Here is a 16,265-nt window from a genome sequence, read left to right on the forward strand (position 1 = left end):
CTTGTCGAAGCCGTTGCCCAGGGTGTGGCCACTGTCGCATGCAAACAGCTACGGGGAGCCGCAGGAGAGAGCGTGTAGAGCAGGACAAGACACAGAAGACGTCCTGGTCATCCACTGAGCCTAGTCGCATCTCCAGCCATCTAGACTCTGTCTTGCCACTGGATCCAGATGGGAATTGGGAAGAGAGAGTGAGGCTGACGCTGCACAACTCTCCCTCATTTAAATCCAAATCACGCGCTAGTCTCGACACCATCACTATGGTGTCGAGGTCCTCATCGACGTCAACGATGGACGAACAACCAACCATAGTAATTTATAATAAATAGTATGTACAACAGGACAGTCAGTATAACTTAGAAATACAATTGTATCAGCATGAATTACATAGTCTGATAGCCTGTTGGAAGAAGCTGTCCTGAAGCCTGTTGGTCCTGGCTTTTATGCTGCGGTACCATTTCCCAGATTGTAGCAGCTGGAACAGTTTGTGGTTGGGGTGACTTCGGGTCTCCAATGATCCTTCAGGCCTTTTTTACACACCTGTCTCTGTAAATGTCCTGAATCGTGGGAAGTTCACATCTACAGATGCGCTGGACTGCTTGCACCACTCTCTGCAGAGTCCTGTGATTAAGGGAGGTACAGTTCCCATACCAGGCAGTGATGCAGCCAGTCACAATTCTCTCAACTGTGCCCCTGTAGAAAGTCCTTAGGATTTGGGGGCCCATACCAAACTTCTTCAACCGTGTAAGGTGAAAGAGGCATTGTTGTGCCTTTTTCACTACACAGCTGGTACATACAGACCACATGAGGTCCTCAGTGACGTGTATGCCGAGGAACTTGAAGCTGTTCCCCCTCTCAACCCCAGATCCATTAATGTCAATAGGGGTTAGCCTATCTCCATTTCTCCTGTAATCCACAACCGGCTCCTTTGTTTTTGCAACATTGAGGGAGAGGTTGTTTTCTTGACACCACTGTGTCAAGGTGATGACTTCTTCTCCGTAGGCTGCCTCATTATTATTTGAGATTAGGCCAATCAGTGTAGTATTGTCAGCAAATTTAATTAGCAGATTGGAGCTAAGGGTTGGTGACACAGTCACAGTGTATGAAGATGTTTAGCTTCACAGCTAAGGAAATATGAAATATGTGAACTTGGTATAAGTTGCATTATGAGTAATTGCATAAGATCTCGCTGATATATTTAAACAATACTGAAGATGGAAGTCTTAAATGAAAACAATGCTATAAATGTTCAGCGAGCATTATCAGAAAGAGAAGCACAGTGAACATTTCAAATTAACATCCTTTCAGAAGAACTGGGAAAGACTAAATAGAATCAAGGTGCTCAGACTGAGGGAGATTACGAAATGAAGAAAAAGGAAGATGGGAGCAATTTATTGACAAGAAATAGTAATGTCACATGTACAGGATCAAAGGTAGAGGTGTAAATGGGAGAAGCACAATAATTGTTTTTAATTAATCAATGAAAAAACTGATGGAAATGTTGATTATAAGACCATAACATTTTGGAACAGAATTAGGCCATTTGGCCCAAGGAGCCATTGGGTCATCGTGGCTGATCCAGTTCCCTCTCAGCCTCACTCTCTTGCCTTCTCTCCATAACTCTTCATGCCCTGACTAATCAAGAATCTATCAACCTCTGTCTTAAATATGCTCAAATACTTGGCCTCCACAGCTGCCTGTGGCAACAAATTTCACAGATTCACCACTCTCTGGTGAAAGAAATTCTTCCTCATCTCTGTTCTAAATGGACGCCCCTCTATTCTGAGGCTGTGGTATCTGGTTCTGGACCCTCCCACCAGAGGAAATATCCTCTCCACATCCACTCTATCGAGGCCATTCAACATTCGATAGTTTTCAATGAGATCCCCCTCCCCCCCATTCTTCTTAATTCCAGTGAGTACAGGTCCAAACCCATCAAACCCATCAAACACTACTCATGTCATAAGCCTTTCAATCCTGCATCATTTTCATGAACCTCCAATGTCAGCACATCATTTTCGGGGCCAAAAGTTGCTCAAAATACTACAAGTGAGGGCTCACAAAGCCTCAACTTTACATTCTTGCTTTTATATTCTAGTCCTCTTGAAATGAATGCTAACATTGCATTTACCATCCTCACCACCAGCTCAACCTGCAAATGAACTCTCATGGAATCCTGAACAAGGACTCTCAAGTCATTTGCACCTCAGATTTTTGAATTTTATTTCCATTTTAGGAAATAGTCTATACTTTTATTTTTTCTACCGAAGTGTATGACTGGACTCCCGACACCGTATTCCATCTGCCATTTCTTTGTCACTCTCCTAATCTGTCTTAAATCCTCCTGCAGCCTCTCTGCTTCCTCAACGCTATCTGCCTCTGTACCTAACTTCATAACATCTGCAAACTTGGCCACAACGTCATCAATTCCATCATCCAAGTCATTGATATATAACGTAAAAAGAAGCGATCCCATCACAGACCTCTGCTTAACATCGCTAGTCACCAGTAGTCACCAGAAAATGCCCCGTTTGTTCCCACTCTTTGCCTCGTGCCAATCAGTCAATGTTCTTTCCATGCTAGTATCCTTCCTGAAGTGCCATGGGCTCTTAACTTATTGAGCAGTCTCACATGAGGCACCCGGTCAAAGGCCTTCTGAAAACCCAAGTACACAACATTCACTCATTTCCTTTGTCTATCCTGTTTGTTATTTCTTCAAAGAATTCTAACAGATTTGTCAGGCAAGATTTTCCCTTAAGGAAACCATGCCGACTTTGGCCTATTTTATCACATGCCTCCAAGTACCCTGAAACCACATCCTTAACAGTCAACTCCAACATCTTCCCAACCACTGATGTCAGACCAACTGGCCTATAATTCCCTTTCTTCTGCCTTTCTCCCTTCTTGAAAAGTGGAGTGACATTTGCAATTTTGCAGTCCAGAATCTATTGATTCTTGAAAGATCATTATTAATGCCTCCAGCCACCTCTTTAGGAAACCTGGGGTATAGACCACGTGATTTATCTACCTTCAGACCTTTCAGTTTCCCAAGCACCCTCTCCCTAGTAATAGAAACTTCACTCACTTCTGGCCCCTAACAGTCTCGAACTTCTGGCATACTAGTGTCTTCCACAATGAAAACTGATGCTAGATACTTATTTTATTTGTCTGCCATTTCTTTGTCCCCTATTACTGCATTTCCAGCATAATTTTCCAGCTCTTAGAAACTCCAGCCATTGTTGCTCTGCTGCCGTCCCTGTTACCAGAATCAGAATCAGGTTTATTATTGTGACGTGAAATTTGTTAACTTTGCAGCAGCAGTTCAATGCAATACATAATCAGGCAGAGAGACAGAGAGAAATAAATTAAATAAAACATAATAATAAATAAACAAATAAATCAATTACGTATATTGAATAGATTATAAAAAATGTGCAAAAACAGAAATACTGTATATTAAAAAAAGTGAGGTAATGTCCAAAGCTTCAAAGTCCATTTAGGAATCGGATGTCAGAGGGGAAGAAGCTGAGTGTGTGCTTTCAGGCTTCTGTATCTCCTACCTGATGGTAACAGTGAGAAAGGAGCATGCCCTGGGTGCTGGAGGTCTTTAGTAATGGATGTTGCCTTTCTGAGACACTGCTCCCTAATGATGTGCTGGGTACTTTGTAGGCTAGTATCCAAGATGGAACTGATTAAATTTATAAACCTCTGCCTCTTTCGGTCTTCTGCAGGCCCCCCCCCCACCCCCCATGCCAGACAGTGATGCGGCCTGTCAGAATGCTCTCCATGGTACAACTAGAGAAGCTTTCGAGTGTATTTTTTGACATGCCAAATCGCTTCAAACTCCTAATAAAGCATAGCCGCTGTCTTGCCTTCTTTATGACTACATCAATGTGTTGGTACCAGATTAGATCCTCAGAGATCTTGACACTCAGGAACTCGAAGCTGCTCACTCTCTCCAATTCTGATCCCTCTATGAGGATTGATATGTGTTCCTTCGTCTTATCCTTCCTGAAGTCCACAATCAGCTCTTTCGTTTTACTGACATTGAGTGCCAGGTTGTTGCTGCGGCACCATTCCACTAGTTGGTATATCTCACTCCTGTATGTATGCCCTCTCATCACCACCTGATATTCTACCAACAATGGTTGTATTGTCAGCAAATTTGTAGATGGTATTTGCCTAACCACACAGTCTTGTGTAGACAGAGAGTAGAGCAGTGGGCTAAGCACACACCCCTGAGGTGCACCAGAGTTGATCGTCAGCGAAGAGGATATGTTAGTATCCTTTTTGCAATGAACTTTGGCCAGCTCCTCTCTCATGGCTCTGTAATTCCTTTAAATACACTGTAGTACTGATATATCTGATCTTAGCTTCTATAAAGGGGTGAATGCTTAACCAAAAGATGAAGTGCTGTTTTAATTTCAAACTGCTTCATTACTTTTCTAGGCTTTCTGCATCACTGAGTTTTCCCTATTTGTCAAAAGTTTTTACTGATTTGCAAATTGTCTCCTGTTCATTCCCCAACATAGCATATTGCATTCCTTGCTTGCTGGAAAGGATTTGAAGGAAGAGAGAATTTGCAGAAACATCCTTTCCAGCAAGGAAGGAATGCAATACTCCAGTTAAGTTGAGGAATAGTTCCTGCTGTAAGTTTAGAAAGAATAAACTGTGGTTTAATTCCTTGGAACAAGAGTGCCTTCTAACTGGAGACAATAATTTGCAAGGATCTGGAGAAAGGGTATAGAATTTTAACGGGATCATTTAATGTGGAGAAAGGGTGAAGTCATAACTTCACCCTTCAATAAAGTATGACTAGGACATGACTATGACTGACTATGTTTGCGGGAATGTCAACTGAGATTTCCATGCGAGGCAAGGCAAGGTCAAGATTGCCGTGGGAGTCTTCAGCATAGGGTACTGTGCCTACGAAAATGATGACTATTGCAAGAGCCTATACACCAATATACAACTTAGAAGATCGGTATTTCCAAATGCATATTCAAGCAACACCCTTTATACTCAGCAACAGAATCCTAGGCATGATAAATTTCGCGAGATCTGCTGGGGGCCCGAGAGTTTAGTGCGGAAGAGGGACAATTACGTCAGCACGAACTACGTCATGGACGGTTGTCTCACTGTCATTGGCTGGTTCTGTAACGGCCACTGAATTTAAAAGTTTAAACGGGTGAGGGCGCGCGAGTGGTGTCTGCTATTGTGCTCCGGTGTATCCGCTGTTTTCGGTCGATCCTGGAGTCGCCGGTGAGTACCTCGGTGTTGTCTAAACGTGAGCTGGGTTGGGGTTGGAACCGCGGCCCCTTCCCAGGCGGGTGGCGGAGATGAACGGGGTGGGGGGACAGAGGGAGACGGGAGCGCGGGGCCGGGAAACCTTCCCCCCCGTCGGCCCGCAATCTGCAGGGTAGGATTAGTGGGGTTTAAATACCACGGCGAGGGGGACGTGATTGCAGAGTTGCTGACTCCAGCGTGCTGAATGAGAGGAAGTTTTTAGTTTGGCTAAGGTTCAATGACTATGGATCCGCAGTACTATTTGCTCTACGTCCATAGCTTTCAGTATCCTGAAGATATGCACGGTTTGAAACTGGAAACAGGTGTTCAAGAAACTGCAGATGTTGGAAACTGGGGCAAAAACATCTGCCGGAGGAATTCAGCGGGTCGAGCAGTTTCTGGGGGTTCAGTGGAGGGTGAGGAATGGTTAGTGTTCCGGTAGAGATCTGCACCAGGACTGAGTGTGAAGAGGGGGAAATATCCAGTATGGTGAGGGCATGTGGTGTGAATCATATCTTCCCTGGCTGTAAAAGATTGTCATTCCACCTCTGATCACAGTGCTAGATTTCTTATAAACTTGCATGGAATAATTTCTACAGGATGCCACATATGCAATCGCGGTTTATTTGCAGGTCCTTAAATTGCAGCTGTGTGGAAAATCACTAAATCTATAAAATAGTGTCTTTATTGTTTACGGCTATGGGAGGAAAGACGGATATATGGAGACTAGGTTGCATCGTGACATACACTCAATGGCAATTTGGTGTAGGAGAGGAATGGGTGTGTGTCTCCTGCTGCTGTATCCTACCCATTTCCAGGAGAGACATCTATTACATTCAGAGATGCTCTTCAGCACACCACTGTGGTAATGCGTGGTTATTTGAGTTACTGTCACCTTCCTGTCAATTTGAATCAGTCTGGTCATTCTCCTCTGATCTCTCAAGTTAATAAGACATTGTTGCTCACTAGATTTTTTTTGTTTTTCACACTATTGTCTAAGCTTTACAGACTGTGTCTGAAAATCTCAGGGGATCAGCAGTTTCTGAGATACTCAAGCCACCCTGTCTGGCACCAACAATCATTCCACAGTCAAATTCACTTAGATCATATTTCTTCTGTATTCAACCCATTGACCATGTCTGCATTCTTTTATGCATTGACTTGCTGCGATATTATTGGCTGATTAGATATTTGCAGTAACCAGGTGTATAGGTGTATCTAATAGTGTCACTGAATGTATTTATATGCATTACGTATCTGAAACCTGATTGTGAAATACTTTTGGATACCTTGTGCGTGCATGACATGCTTTCCAAAATTAGAACGGGTTCCAAATGTGTTCACCTACAGAGGCTGCTGAGCTTGTGAAAACACCATTTCTTGGTATTCAGTGTTTTTGTTAGTGATTTTTGGGTTTAGATAATTTACATTTAGCAAGTGGCTTTGGCCACCAATCTTCTATTCCTTGACAATGTACTGTGGATTTAGTTTGTAGCAATGCATTGCCTAAAAACTGTGAGTCCTAGTCCAGATGCTGCTGGTGCCCGTGGGACGGATGTGAACCAGAAGGTGTGAAGTTTGCATGTAGTTTCAAAGAGAGCATTATCTATACTTTGTAAATATGGAATTGTCCTTTATGTTAAGCACGTAAAATACCAAATAAATGTATTGTGGATTTAATTTGGAACAATGTGTTTCCTAAAAGCTGTGGATCCCAGTCCAGACGCTCCTGGTGCCGGTGGGAATGATGTAATCAGAAGGTGTGAAGTTTGTATGTAGCTTCAAAAGAAAGCATTGTCTATACTTTGTAAATATGGATTGCCCTTTGTGTTTAGCAAATAAATATTGAGCCCCACACTAGGCCCAGCAGACCTTTCCATCGAAAGCATCTCCATATGGTGCCTGCTGTACCTTCTTTTGTCGAATAAAGAAGCCGCTTTGTATCTACCAGTAACTCTCTCTCCGGTGATTTCATTCACGCAACAGCAGTTTTTGTCTTGTGTTACATTTTATAGCATGTCCACCACTAATAAATGGTGTGCGACTCTTCTGTAGAGAGGTTGTATTCAAAGGTTTAAGCCTGTTAGGGGATCCTCCAGCGTGGGAGGATTAAAGGTTTAAGGTTACTCCTGTATATTATGAATACTTTACATCCCCCATCTGTAATAAATCTCTATTCGTGCTGATGTTCTCCGTGATCCCTCATTTCACAATCTAGCACTCTGATCTTTTGTATAGCCCACTGATCTCCTCAATAGCAAACTTGCCTTCAGTTTTTTATTTTGTTTTTTTTAAATTGAGATACAGCATGGAATAGGCCCTTCTGGTACCCAATAATCCTCTGATTTAAAAAAAAATATATATATATTTTAATCCTACCCTAATCATGGGACAATTTTACAATGACCAATTAACCTACCAACTGGCAAGTCTTCGGACTGTGGGAGGAAACCAGAGCACTCCGAGGAAACCTGCACAGTCACGGAGAGAACATATTTCTTATAGGCAGTGGTGGGAATTGAACTTGGGTCACCTGTACTGTAAAATGTTGTGCTAACCATTATGCTATCCATCACTATGCCTGGTCTAGTTATCTGGAAATGATTGTAAATGGCTAATAGTTCTTTTCCTTTGGGATGATTATGGATATAATATGCAAAGTTTGTTTACTCCAATTTTAAATCTAATTGGGTCATTGAAATTATTTGTTTCTAGCCATCTTACTGTCAGTTTTTAAATTCTACTTTTGTTATTTAGGGCACCATGGCTTCCAAAACGGCAATGGTGGATACAGATAACATGAAGTATTTTAGTGAGAAACTCAATACTATCATTGAAGATTTCGAAGAAAATACAGTATGGCTGAAAGAAATCTTAGAAGAGGCGGAGAGGATGTTTATCAGGTAAAAATTGCCCTTAGATATGGTAATCATCAATTTAGTAATTAAACTTCATTAGGTCAGCATTTTAGTAGCAACTAAAAGCAGAAAACTGCTGTACTAAAATTGATGCTGGCCAAGATTGCTGTGTTCAAAATAGTTTTTTTTTGTACTCATCTGGAGGTGACAGAAGAAAATCCGGAACGATTTTGAGTTGGTTGCTATTTTTCGTATTATCTCAGTAGAGTATCCTGACTGATTTGCGTCATGGGCTGGTATGGATACAGTCCAGTCTATCACAGGTAAAGCTCTCGTTATCAATCAGCACATTTATAAGGAGCACAGTCAGAAGGGAGCAGTACCCATCACCTGGGCCATGGTCCCTTCTCGCTACCACCACTGGGTCCCATGCTGCTAGATTCAGGAATGGTTCAATATGTTCAATCTTTCTATTGATATGAGTTATGTAGTTCATTCAATAACTGAATGTGATTGTAAGGGTCCTCTTTTCATCCTGTGAACACAGCATACAATTTTTATTTTTTTTAAAAGCAAATTTGAACAGGGCTATTTTTTTATTGCTGTAATTTAGTCATAGTCATACTTTATTGATCCCAGGGGGAAATTGGTTTTTGTTACAGTTGCACCATAAATAATAAATAGTAATAGAACCATAAATAGTTAAATAGTAATATGTAAATTATGAAATAAGTCCAGGACCAGCCTATTGGTTCAGGGTGTCTGACCCTCCAAGGGAGGAGTTGTAAAGTTTGATGGCCACAGGCAGGGATGACTTCCTATGACGCTCTGTGCTGCATCTCGGTGGAATGAGTCTCTGGCTGAATGTACTCCTGTGCCCACCCAGTACATTATGTAGTGGATGGGAGACCTTGACCAAGATGGCATGCAACTTAGACAGCATCCTGTTTTCAGACACCACCGTGAGAGAGTCCAGTTCCATCCCCATAACATCACTGGCCTTACGAATAAGTTTGTTGATTCTGTTGGTGTCTGCTACCCTCAGCCTGCTGCCCTTGAGAAAAGTTAATTTCTCAAAAAACTTGTTTTCCAGTGATTTTAATGCAGAGCCTGAATTGATGCCAAAGACTCCTTCAGAGAGAAAACGACGCAGGAGGCGCCCATCTGTGGCCGGTGATCACAATAAGAGGTAACATTACAATTGCACTTAATGGGAAAAGATGCAGTTCAAACCTATTATTTATGTGATTTAAAGGCTTGTCTTTTCCTGAAGCGTTGAATTTTGCTTTTCAGTTAGAACAATTTAAGGCAATCTAATAATTCTAAATAATTTGCTAAACATTAGATTAATTTGGAATTGCATCTTTAAATCAAATGCAATTAAATAACCAAGAAGAGTTGGTGGTGAGTGAAAGTGAAGTCCAGGTTCATTCACTTATATTTTATTTACTATACTGGGAATAATAGCCTGTCTAGTTCATCAAATTTATCTCCTTAATTAAGGATAATTGTTTTCATTGTCAACATCATAACTATTGTTGGATTCTATTTGATGGATGAGCAGCCAAGTAATAATCAAGAGTTATACTTTGGTCATAATTTGATAAGCAACATCCATACAGCCATGACTCAATTTTGAAGTGGCTTTTCTGGCTACTTTTTTAGATTCTACTCGAACATTTGAATATTGGCAAATAGTGTAATTTGTTGTGGACCAGTTGGTGAATATTTATAAAAACTATTTGTACTGATTTTAAAATGTCATGGGTAACTGTATTTGGTTTGCTGAAGTAGTAAACTATTCTAATTAGGTTCAGCCTTTTGGTTTTAAAAACAGAATATGATTGCTAAAGTTGGTCTGTACTAGTTGGAATGTTTAAAAGTCTTAAAGGCTGCCAATGAGTTTAAATTTGATTAATGGGTGTAGAAAACCTCCAGCAAACGGGGGCAAAAGTTTTTTGTGCACAATCCTAGAATGCACTGGTAACTGTAGTGTGACTGGGTAGAAATGGGAGGCTCTGTTGTCAAGTAAATGAAAGTAGGTAGGAACGAATGAGGTATGTGGGAGTTGAAGAAATGCAAGAGAACCCTTAAGAAAGAAATCAGGAGGGTTTTAAAAATAAAAGGCATGAGGTTGCTCTAGCAGACAAGGTGAAGGAGAATCCTAAGGGCTTCTACAGATGTGTTAAGAGAAAAAGGATTGCAAGGGACAAAATTGGTCCTCTAAAAGATCAAAATGATAATCTATGCATGGAGCCAAAACAGATGGGGGAAGACCTTAAGCTGATTTGATTGAATTTTTTTTGTTTTTCATCTGTATTTACTCAGGACGCAGTCTATGTAAATGAGGCAGAGCAGCGGCAAGGTCATGAACCCAATACAGATTACAGAGCAGGAGGTGTTTGCTGTCTTGGCAAATTAGGGTGGACAAATCCTTGGGCCCTGACAAAGTGTTCCCTCAGACTCGGTGGGAAGTAAAATGCAGAAGTTGCTGGGGCTCTAGCAGAGATATTTAGCTCATACTTGGTAATGGTGAAGTGCTAGAGAATTGCATGTGTCCAAGTGGTTAAGGCGTCGGTCTAGTGATCTGAAGGTCGCTAGTTCGAGCCTCAGCTGAGGCAGCGTGTTGTGTCCTTGAGCAAGGCATTTAACCACACACTGCTCTGTGACGACACTGGTGCCAAGCTGTATGGGTCCTAGTGCTCTTCCCTTGGAGAACATCGGTGGTGTGGAGAGGGGAAACTTGCAGCATGGGCTTCCATACAACCTTGCCCAGGCCTCAGTCAACAGAGAAAATCGATGGACAGCCGAAGAAGAGGATTGCAGGATAGCTAATGTTTCACTGTTTAAAGAAATGCTCTAAGAATGAACAAGGAACTTGTAGGTCGGTGAACCTGACATCATTAGTGAGAAAGTTACTGGAAGCTATTCTAGGGGATTGCATAGATGGACAGGGACTGATTATGGATAATTAGCATGGCTTTGTGCGTTGTAGGTCATGTCTAATCAATATTAGTTTTTCAAGGAATTTGCCAGGAAAGCTGAAGGTAAGTCGGTCTACATGGACTTGATCAAGGCATTTAACAAAGTCCCACATGGAAGGTTGGTCAAGGAGGTTCAATTGCTTGGAATTCAGGATGAGGTAGTACTTTGGATCAGACATTAGCTTTGCTGGAGAAGCCAGAGAGTAGAGGGAGATGGCTGTCTGTCTGATTGGAGGCCTGTGACTAGTGGAGAGCTGCAGGGACTGATCCTCAGTCCATTGCTGCTGGTTGTCTGTATCAATGACACCAAGATTGGGGGTGTAGTGGACAGTGAGGAAGACTATTAAACCTTGCAGCAGGATCTGAACCAGCTGGAAAAATAGGCTGAAATATGGCAGATGGAATTTAATGTCGACGATTGTGAGGTACAGTATTACACTTTGAGAGGACCGGGATAGGTCTTACACAGTGTGCGGTACGGCACCGAGGGCTGCAAGAAAACAAAAGGATCTGGGACTACAGGTCCAAAATTCATTGAAAGTGCTGTTATGGGAGGGTCATAAAGAAAGCATTTGGTGCATTGGTGTTCATAGATCATTGTATTGCGTACAGGAGTTGGGGGTGTTGTGTTGAAATTGATGATGCTAAATTTGGAGTATTGTGTGCACTTGCCCACAGGAAAGACGTAAATGAGATTGGAAGAGTAGAGACAATTTACAAGGATACTTCTGGGACTGGAGGACCTGAGTTATAAAGAAAGATTGAATAGGTTGGAACCTTATTCCCTCAAATGTAGACTATTAAAGGGTGATTTGATAGAGGTATACATAACTAAGGATATAGACAGGGTAAATGTAAAAAGGCCATTTCCACTGAGGTTGGGTGAGATTACAACTAGAGGTCAAGAGCTAAGGTTGAAAGATGAACTGTTTAGGGAAAGCATCTTCACTCAGGATGATGAGTATGTGGAATGAGCTGCTAGCACAAGTGGTGGATGTGATTTTTGGTTTCAATGTTCAAGAGAAGTTTGGATGGGTATATGGATGGCTATGGTTCGGGTGCAGGTAAAATGGTTCAGCATGGACTTGATTAGCTGAAAAGTCTGTTTCTGTGCTGTAGTTTTATGACTCTAAAACATATGGTGGATGTATGTAGTGGATTAGGAGTCTACTAGAGAAAACAAGCTTAACATTATAGATATTTCAGGGCCAGGATATTTTTTAAAAATTTCATTTTTGAAGAAAGGTCATTGACCTGAAAGAGATGGTGTCTGAACTGAGTATTACCACTAATTTGTTTGAGATTTCCAAAGCCTTCAGTTCTTTGTTTTTTTTTCTTTTAGCATCAAGGATGGTAGACATTTTGATTTACATAGTCTGTTAAATTAGTTGCTCATCTTTTTATCAAAGGCACTGACAGGAGTGGTGCAAGATGCTTGTTTTCCAGTGAGATGAGCTACAAAGAATGCAGGTATGGATATGTGGTGAGACCAGGAACTGATTTGGACGTGGTGGCTGCTGAAATATTTCCAGTCCAGCTTTAGAGCTGTGACACAGGAGCTACCTGATTCCTGTGAATGTATTTAGAAAAGGAGGAAGGTTTCTCTTTCTAGTTAAAGAAAGTACAAACTTGCAAATGTCAACAAATCCTAATAATACTGCATACTTAATTTCCTATAAAAATACTTTTGGGAGATTTCTCATTGTTTCAATTGTGCATTCAACAATGGTTTCATTTATTGAAATAATATTCCTTCAGGTATTCTAAAAGCAGAAAGAATTTAAGGCGCTCCTCAGTTCAGAGGAAGAAGCTGGGAAGTAGACTCTTTGCAGAAGATGATGGCAGTAACAAAATTGTGGAGCAGACACAATCACTGCGTTTGACCCGCTCAGCAACACGTGCAGCAATGATAGCAAAACCAGAAAGTGAAAAAAACAACCTACCAGCTATCGTTCCAGTGAATGGTGTGATGCCTTTGATTATATTGTCACCAAATGAGTGTAAGGTCGTGGAATTCAAGAAAAAAGGTCAAGTGACAAACTTATCCCAAATTCCATGCGCCTCTGAAGATGTCAAGTTGTCCCAAAAGGCACGTGAGGGAAAATTGGATCCTTCACATGAAGTGGCTTTGGAAATATTGTCTCCTGTTGCCAGGAGCCCAAGTCGTACAGCAACAAAGGTGAAAATAGCAGAGCCTGTTACTGATGAAGAAAATGAAATAAAGAATGTATCTCCTTTAACTGTCCAGGAGTTGAATAATGTTGTGGAAGCATCAACTAATGGTGAAAACTGCATCTCTGCAACTGAAACTAAGGGTCTGCGTAGATCAGTACGAAGAAGTATTGCCAGTCGCCAGTCAAAGTGCATGAGTTTGGTGAAAACTCAACGGACTGTTATGCTACAAAGATCCATGAGAAAATCATTGCGTAAATTTAACAGGAAGAATGTGCTTCAAACTTCTCCTAGTTGTGAGTATAACTTTGAAATGAGCATTTGTACAATATTTTCATATTAGATCTAGCTAGGATGACAAGTGTATCTTAACAGATATTAATATTGGGTAATCTTGGCTGCTTTAATTATTTCACATTTGTTAAGCGTATGAGAAATTTGTATTTTCTCAACCTGTGTAGTGATTAAGTGATTATTATGGCTAGAATTTTGTGTCTGGTGTACATGATCAAGGAATAATAATGAAATCCATTGGGATCAAGAAACCGTCAAGTTTTCTTGTTTTGCGGAATGGTTTAAAGGGAAGGGATAGCTAGAATTTTGGGACTTGGCTACAATTAGTGCAGATATAAAATATTTGAATTAGCCTTTTGCTTTTTATTGCAGTTGATGTTTATGACCTAACTTGACCTGACAATTCCCTTAGTTTATTCAGGGTACGGATCCTACCTTTATTCAATTAGCAGCTTTACTCGCTTTCTGAAGGGGGGAAAAAAACTATTCCTGGTTTACTGTCATAACTGCCCTTTGTTAACAAGTCCTTTACTGACTTGATGCGTGTTGCTTCCTTTTTAAATCATTAGCCGTGCTTTGACTCAGTAACGGCACTTAATCGGTCACAGATGTAATATTTATGTGACTCGTTCACTGGTGTAGATTGAACAACCACCCTTTATTCACCAGACTTCCATTTTTTTAAACCCTTTTTCCACGTCCTGACGTCATACGCACTCTGATACTACGAATACTCACACAGTACATTACATCCCCCTTCTCAAGATTTTTTTTACAACACTGTGAATTACCAAAACAATGCCTCTAGGTACGCCCTTCTTACAGTGCAACAACCATGACATAAACTAAAAAAAATATTAACTTGTACTGTATTCTGCATTGTATTTTACAATACTAACAGCAGTGTATTTTCTTTTACCAACATAGACTAATAAACCTTTTATTTCACACCTTGGAACTTATGACATGTGTGACTTTACCTCAAACTGTATGTCTAGTCTCTGTATCTATCTGGAAGTTTGACTTGTCTCCCAGACCGTGTGTGATACAACTGTGACTGTGCTTGACGTTCATCCGTGTCAGTCTCTCGAGTGACCTCTGTGTCTTTGCAGTCTGCACCATTCTTGGTGTCGTTTGTTTCCAAGTCTGTATCTGTGGAAATGTCCTGTGCATCTGTACGTGGAAACTCGCTCTCGCCTGTCTTCAGCAGAAGCTTCCTGTTCCTCCTGTAGACTCTTCCATCCGGCGTGCGAACTATGAAGGATCTTGGTTGCTGATGTCTGTTCACAACCACAGCTGGTTGCCAAGTGTCTCCTCTCTGTATTCTGACATTTTCACCTGTATGCAGATCTGGCAACTGTCTTGTATGTCTGTCATAGTAGCTCTTTTGCTTTATTTGCTTGTACTTTTGCTTGTCATGTACTTGAGCATTACCTTCAGGAGTCAGTAGAGTTGTGGATGTTGGCAGTTTGGACTTCAGACAACGTCCCATCAACAGCTGCGCAGGAGAGAACCCCACACCCTCAATCGGTGTGTTGCGGTATTCAAGCTGAGCAATGTAAGGGTCACCGTTGCTGCTTTGTGCCTTCTTGAGCATGTTCTTGACAGTTTGTACAGTTCTCTCTGCTTGTCCATTAGACTGAGCGTGCCCTGGACTGGAAGTAACATGTTGAAATTCCCAGCTTTCTGAGAACCCTCTGAACTCCTGGCATATTGTGGACCATTGTCTCTAACGACAATATCTGGCCTACTATGTCTTGCGAATGTCGATTTCATTGTGGTAACGACACCTCGACTGGACATGTCACTTAACTTGGTGTTCTCCGGATATTTTGAATAGTAGTCCACACAAAGCAGATATTCTGCACCATTGTGGTGAAGAGATGTGTGCCAATCTTCTCCCATGGTCTTCCTGGTAGTGGGCGGGGAAGCAGAGGCTCTCTTGGATTGCTGTTTTTGTTTTCATTACAGACAGCACACCGAGACACAATGTCTACTATCTGAGTTGACATGCCTGGCCAATAGAGAATGTCTCTTGCTCTTTCTTTACATTTCACTATCTCCAGGTGTGACTCATGAATTCTGTTGAGCATTTCCTGTCTCATTTGGTTTGGTACGATGAGTTTTGCCGTTTTGAACATTAGCCCTGATGCATAGCTGATTTCCTCTTTAAATGTCCTGTGCATCTGTACGTGGAAACTCACTCTCGCCTGTCTTCAGCAGATGCTTCCTGTTCCTCCTGTAGACTCTTCCATCCCACTTCTGACACCATGTAATATTTATGTGACTCAGACACCGGTGTAGATTGAACAACCACCCTTTATTCACCAGACTTCCATTTTTTAAAACCCTTTTTCCACGTCCTGACGTCATACACACTCTGATACTATGAATACTCATACAACAGAAAGCCTGACTGCGATCCATGCTCTTTGCAATACCTGCCTAAAATGGCTGTGCAAGGATCACAGTGATAGAAATGACAATAAAATGGCATTTGGGGTTAACTTTACATGGCTTCAAGTATCTGGCTGATGCCTTTAAATTGATCAGGAATATGTGCAGGAATAAAACATCTGGTCCCCGGATGCTGTTCTTGCATTCAATGTGATGGCTGAATTTTTCATTGCAACTCTCTTGTGTCCCACTCTGTTTGTGTATAGGAATCTTAATG

The 16,265-nt window shown here is 41.4% G+C and overlaps 1 protein-coding gene across 2 annotated transcripts in view; it reads left to right on the forward strand.

Annotated features, from left to right (window-relative positions):
- Positions 1–5,181: 5,181 nt before the first annotated feature.
- The window catches only part of LOC140205137 (inner centromere protein-like), a 35,810-nt gene continuing 24,726 nt past the window's right edge, over positions 5,182–16,265 (forward strand). For both annotated transcript variants that reach the window (XM_072272378.1, XM_072272379.1), the window contains exons 1-4: positions 5,182–5,259; positions 8,041–8,186; positions 9,235–9,330; positions 12,884–13,593. In XM_072272378.1, the coding sequence (XP_072128479.1) occupies positions 8,047–8,186; positions 9,235–9,330; positions 12,884–13,593 (946 nt within the window). In that variant the 5' untranslated portion in view covers positions 5,182–5,259; positions 8,041–8,046. The remainder of the gene's footprint in view (positions 5,260–8,040; positions 8,187–9,234; positions 9,331–12,883; positions 13,594–16,265) is intronic.

The sequence above is a fragment of the Mobula birostris genome, chromosome 11 (assembly GCF_030028105.1).
Source record: "Mobula birostris isolate sMobBir1 chromosome 11, sMobBir1.hap1, whole genome shotgun sequence".
Lineage (NCBI taxonomy): Eukaryota > Metazoa > Chordata > Chondrichthyes > Myliobatiformes > Myliobatidae > Mobula > Mobula birostris.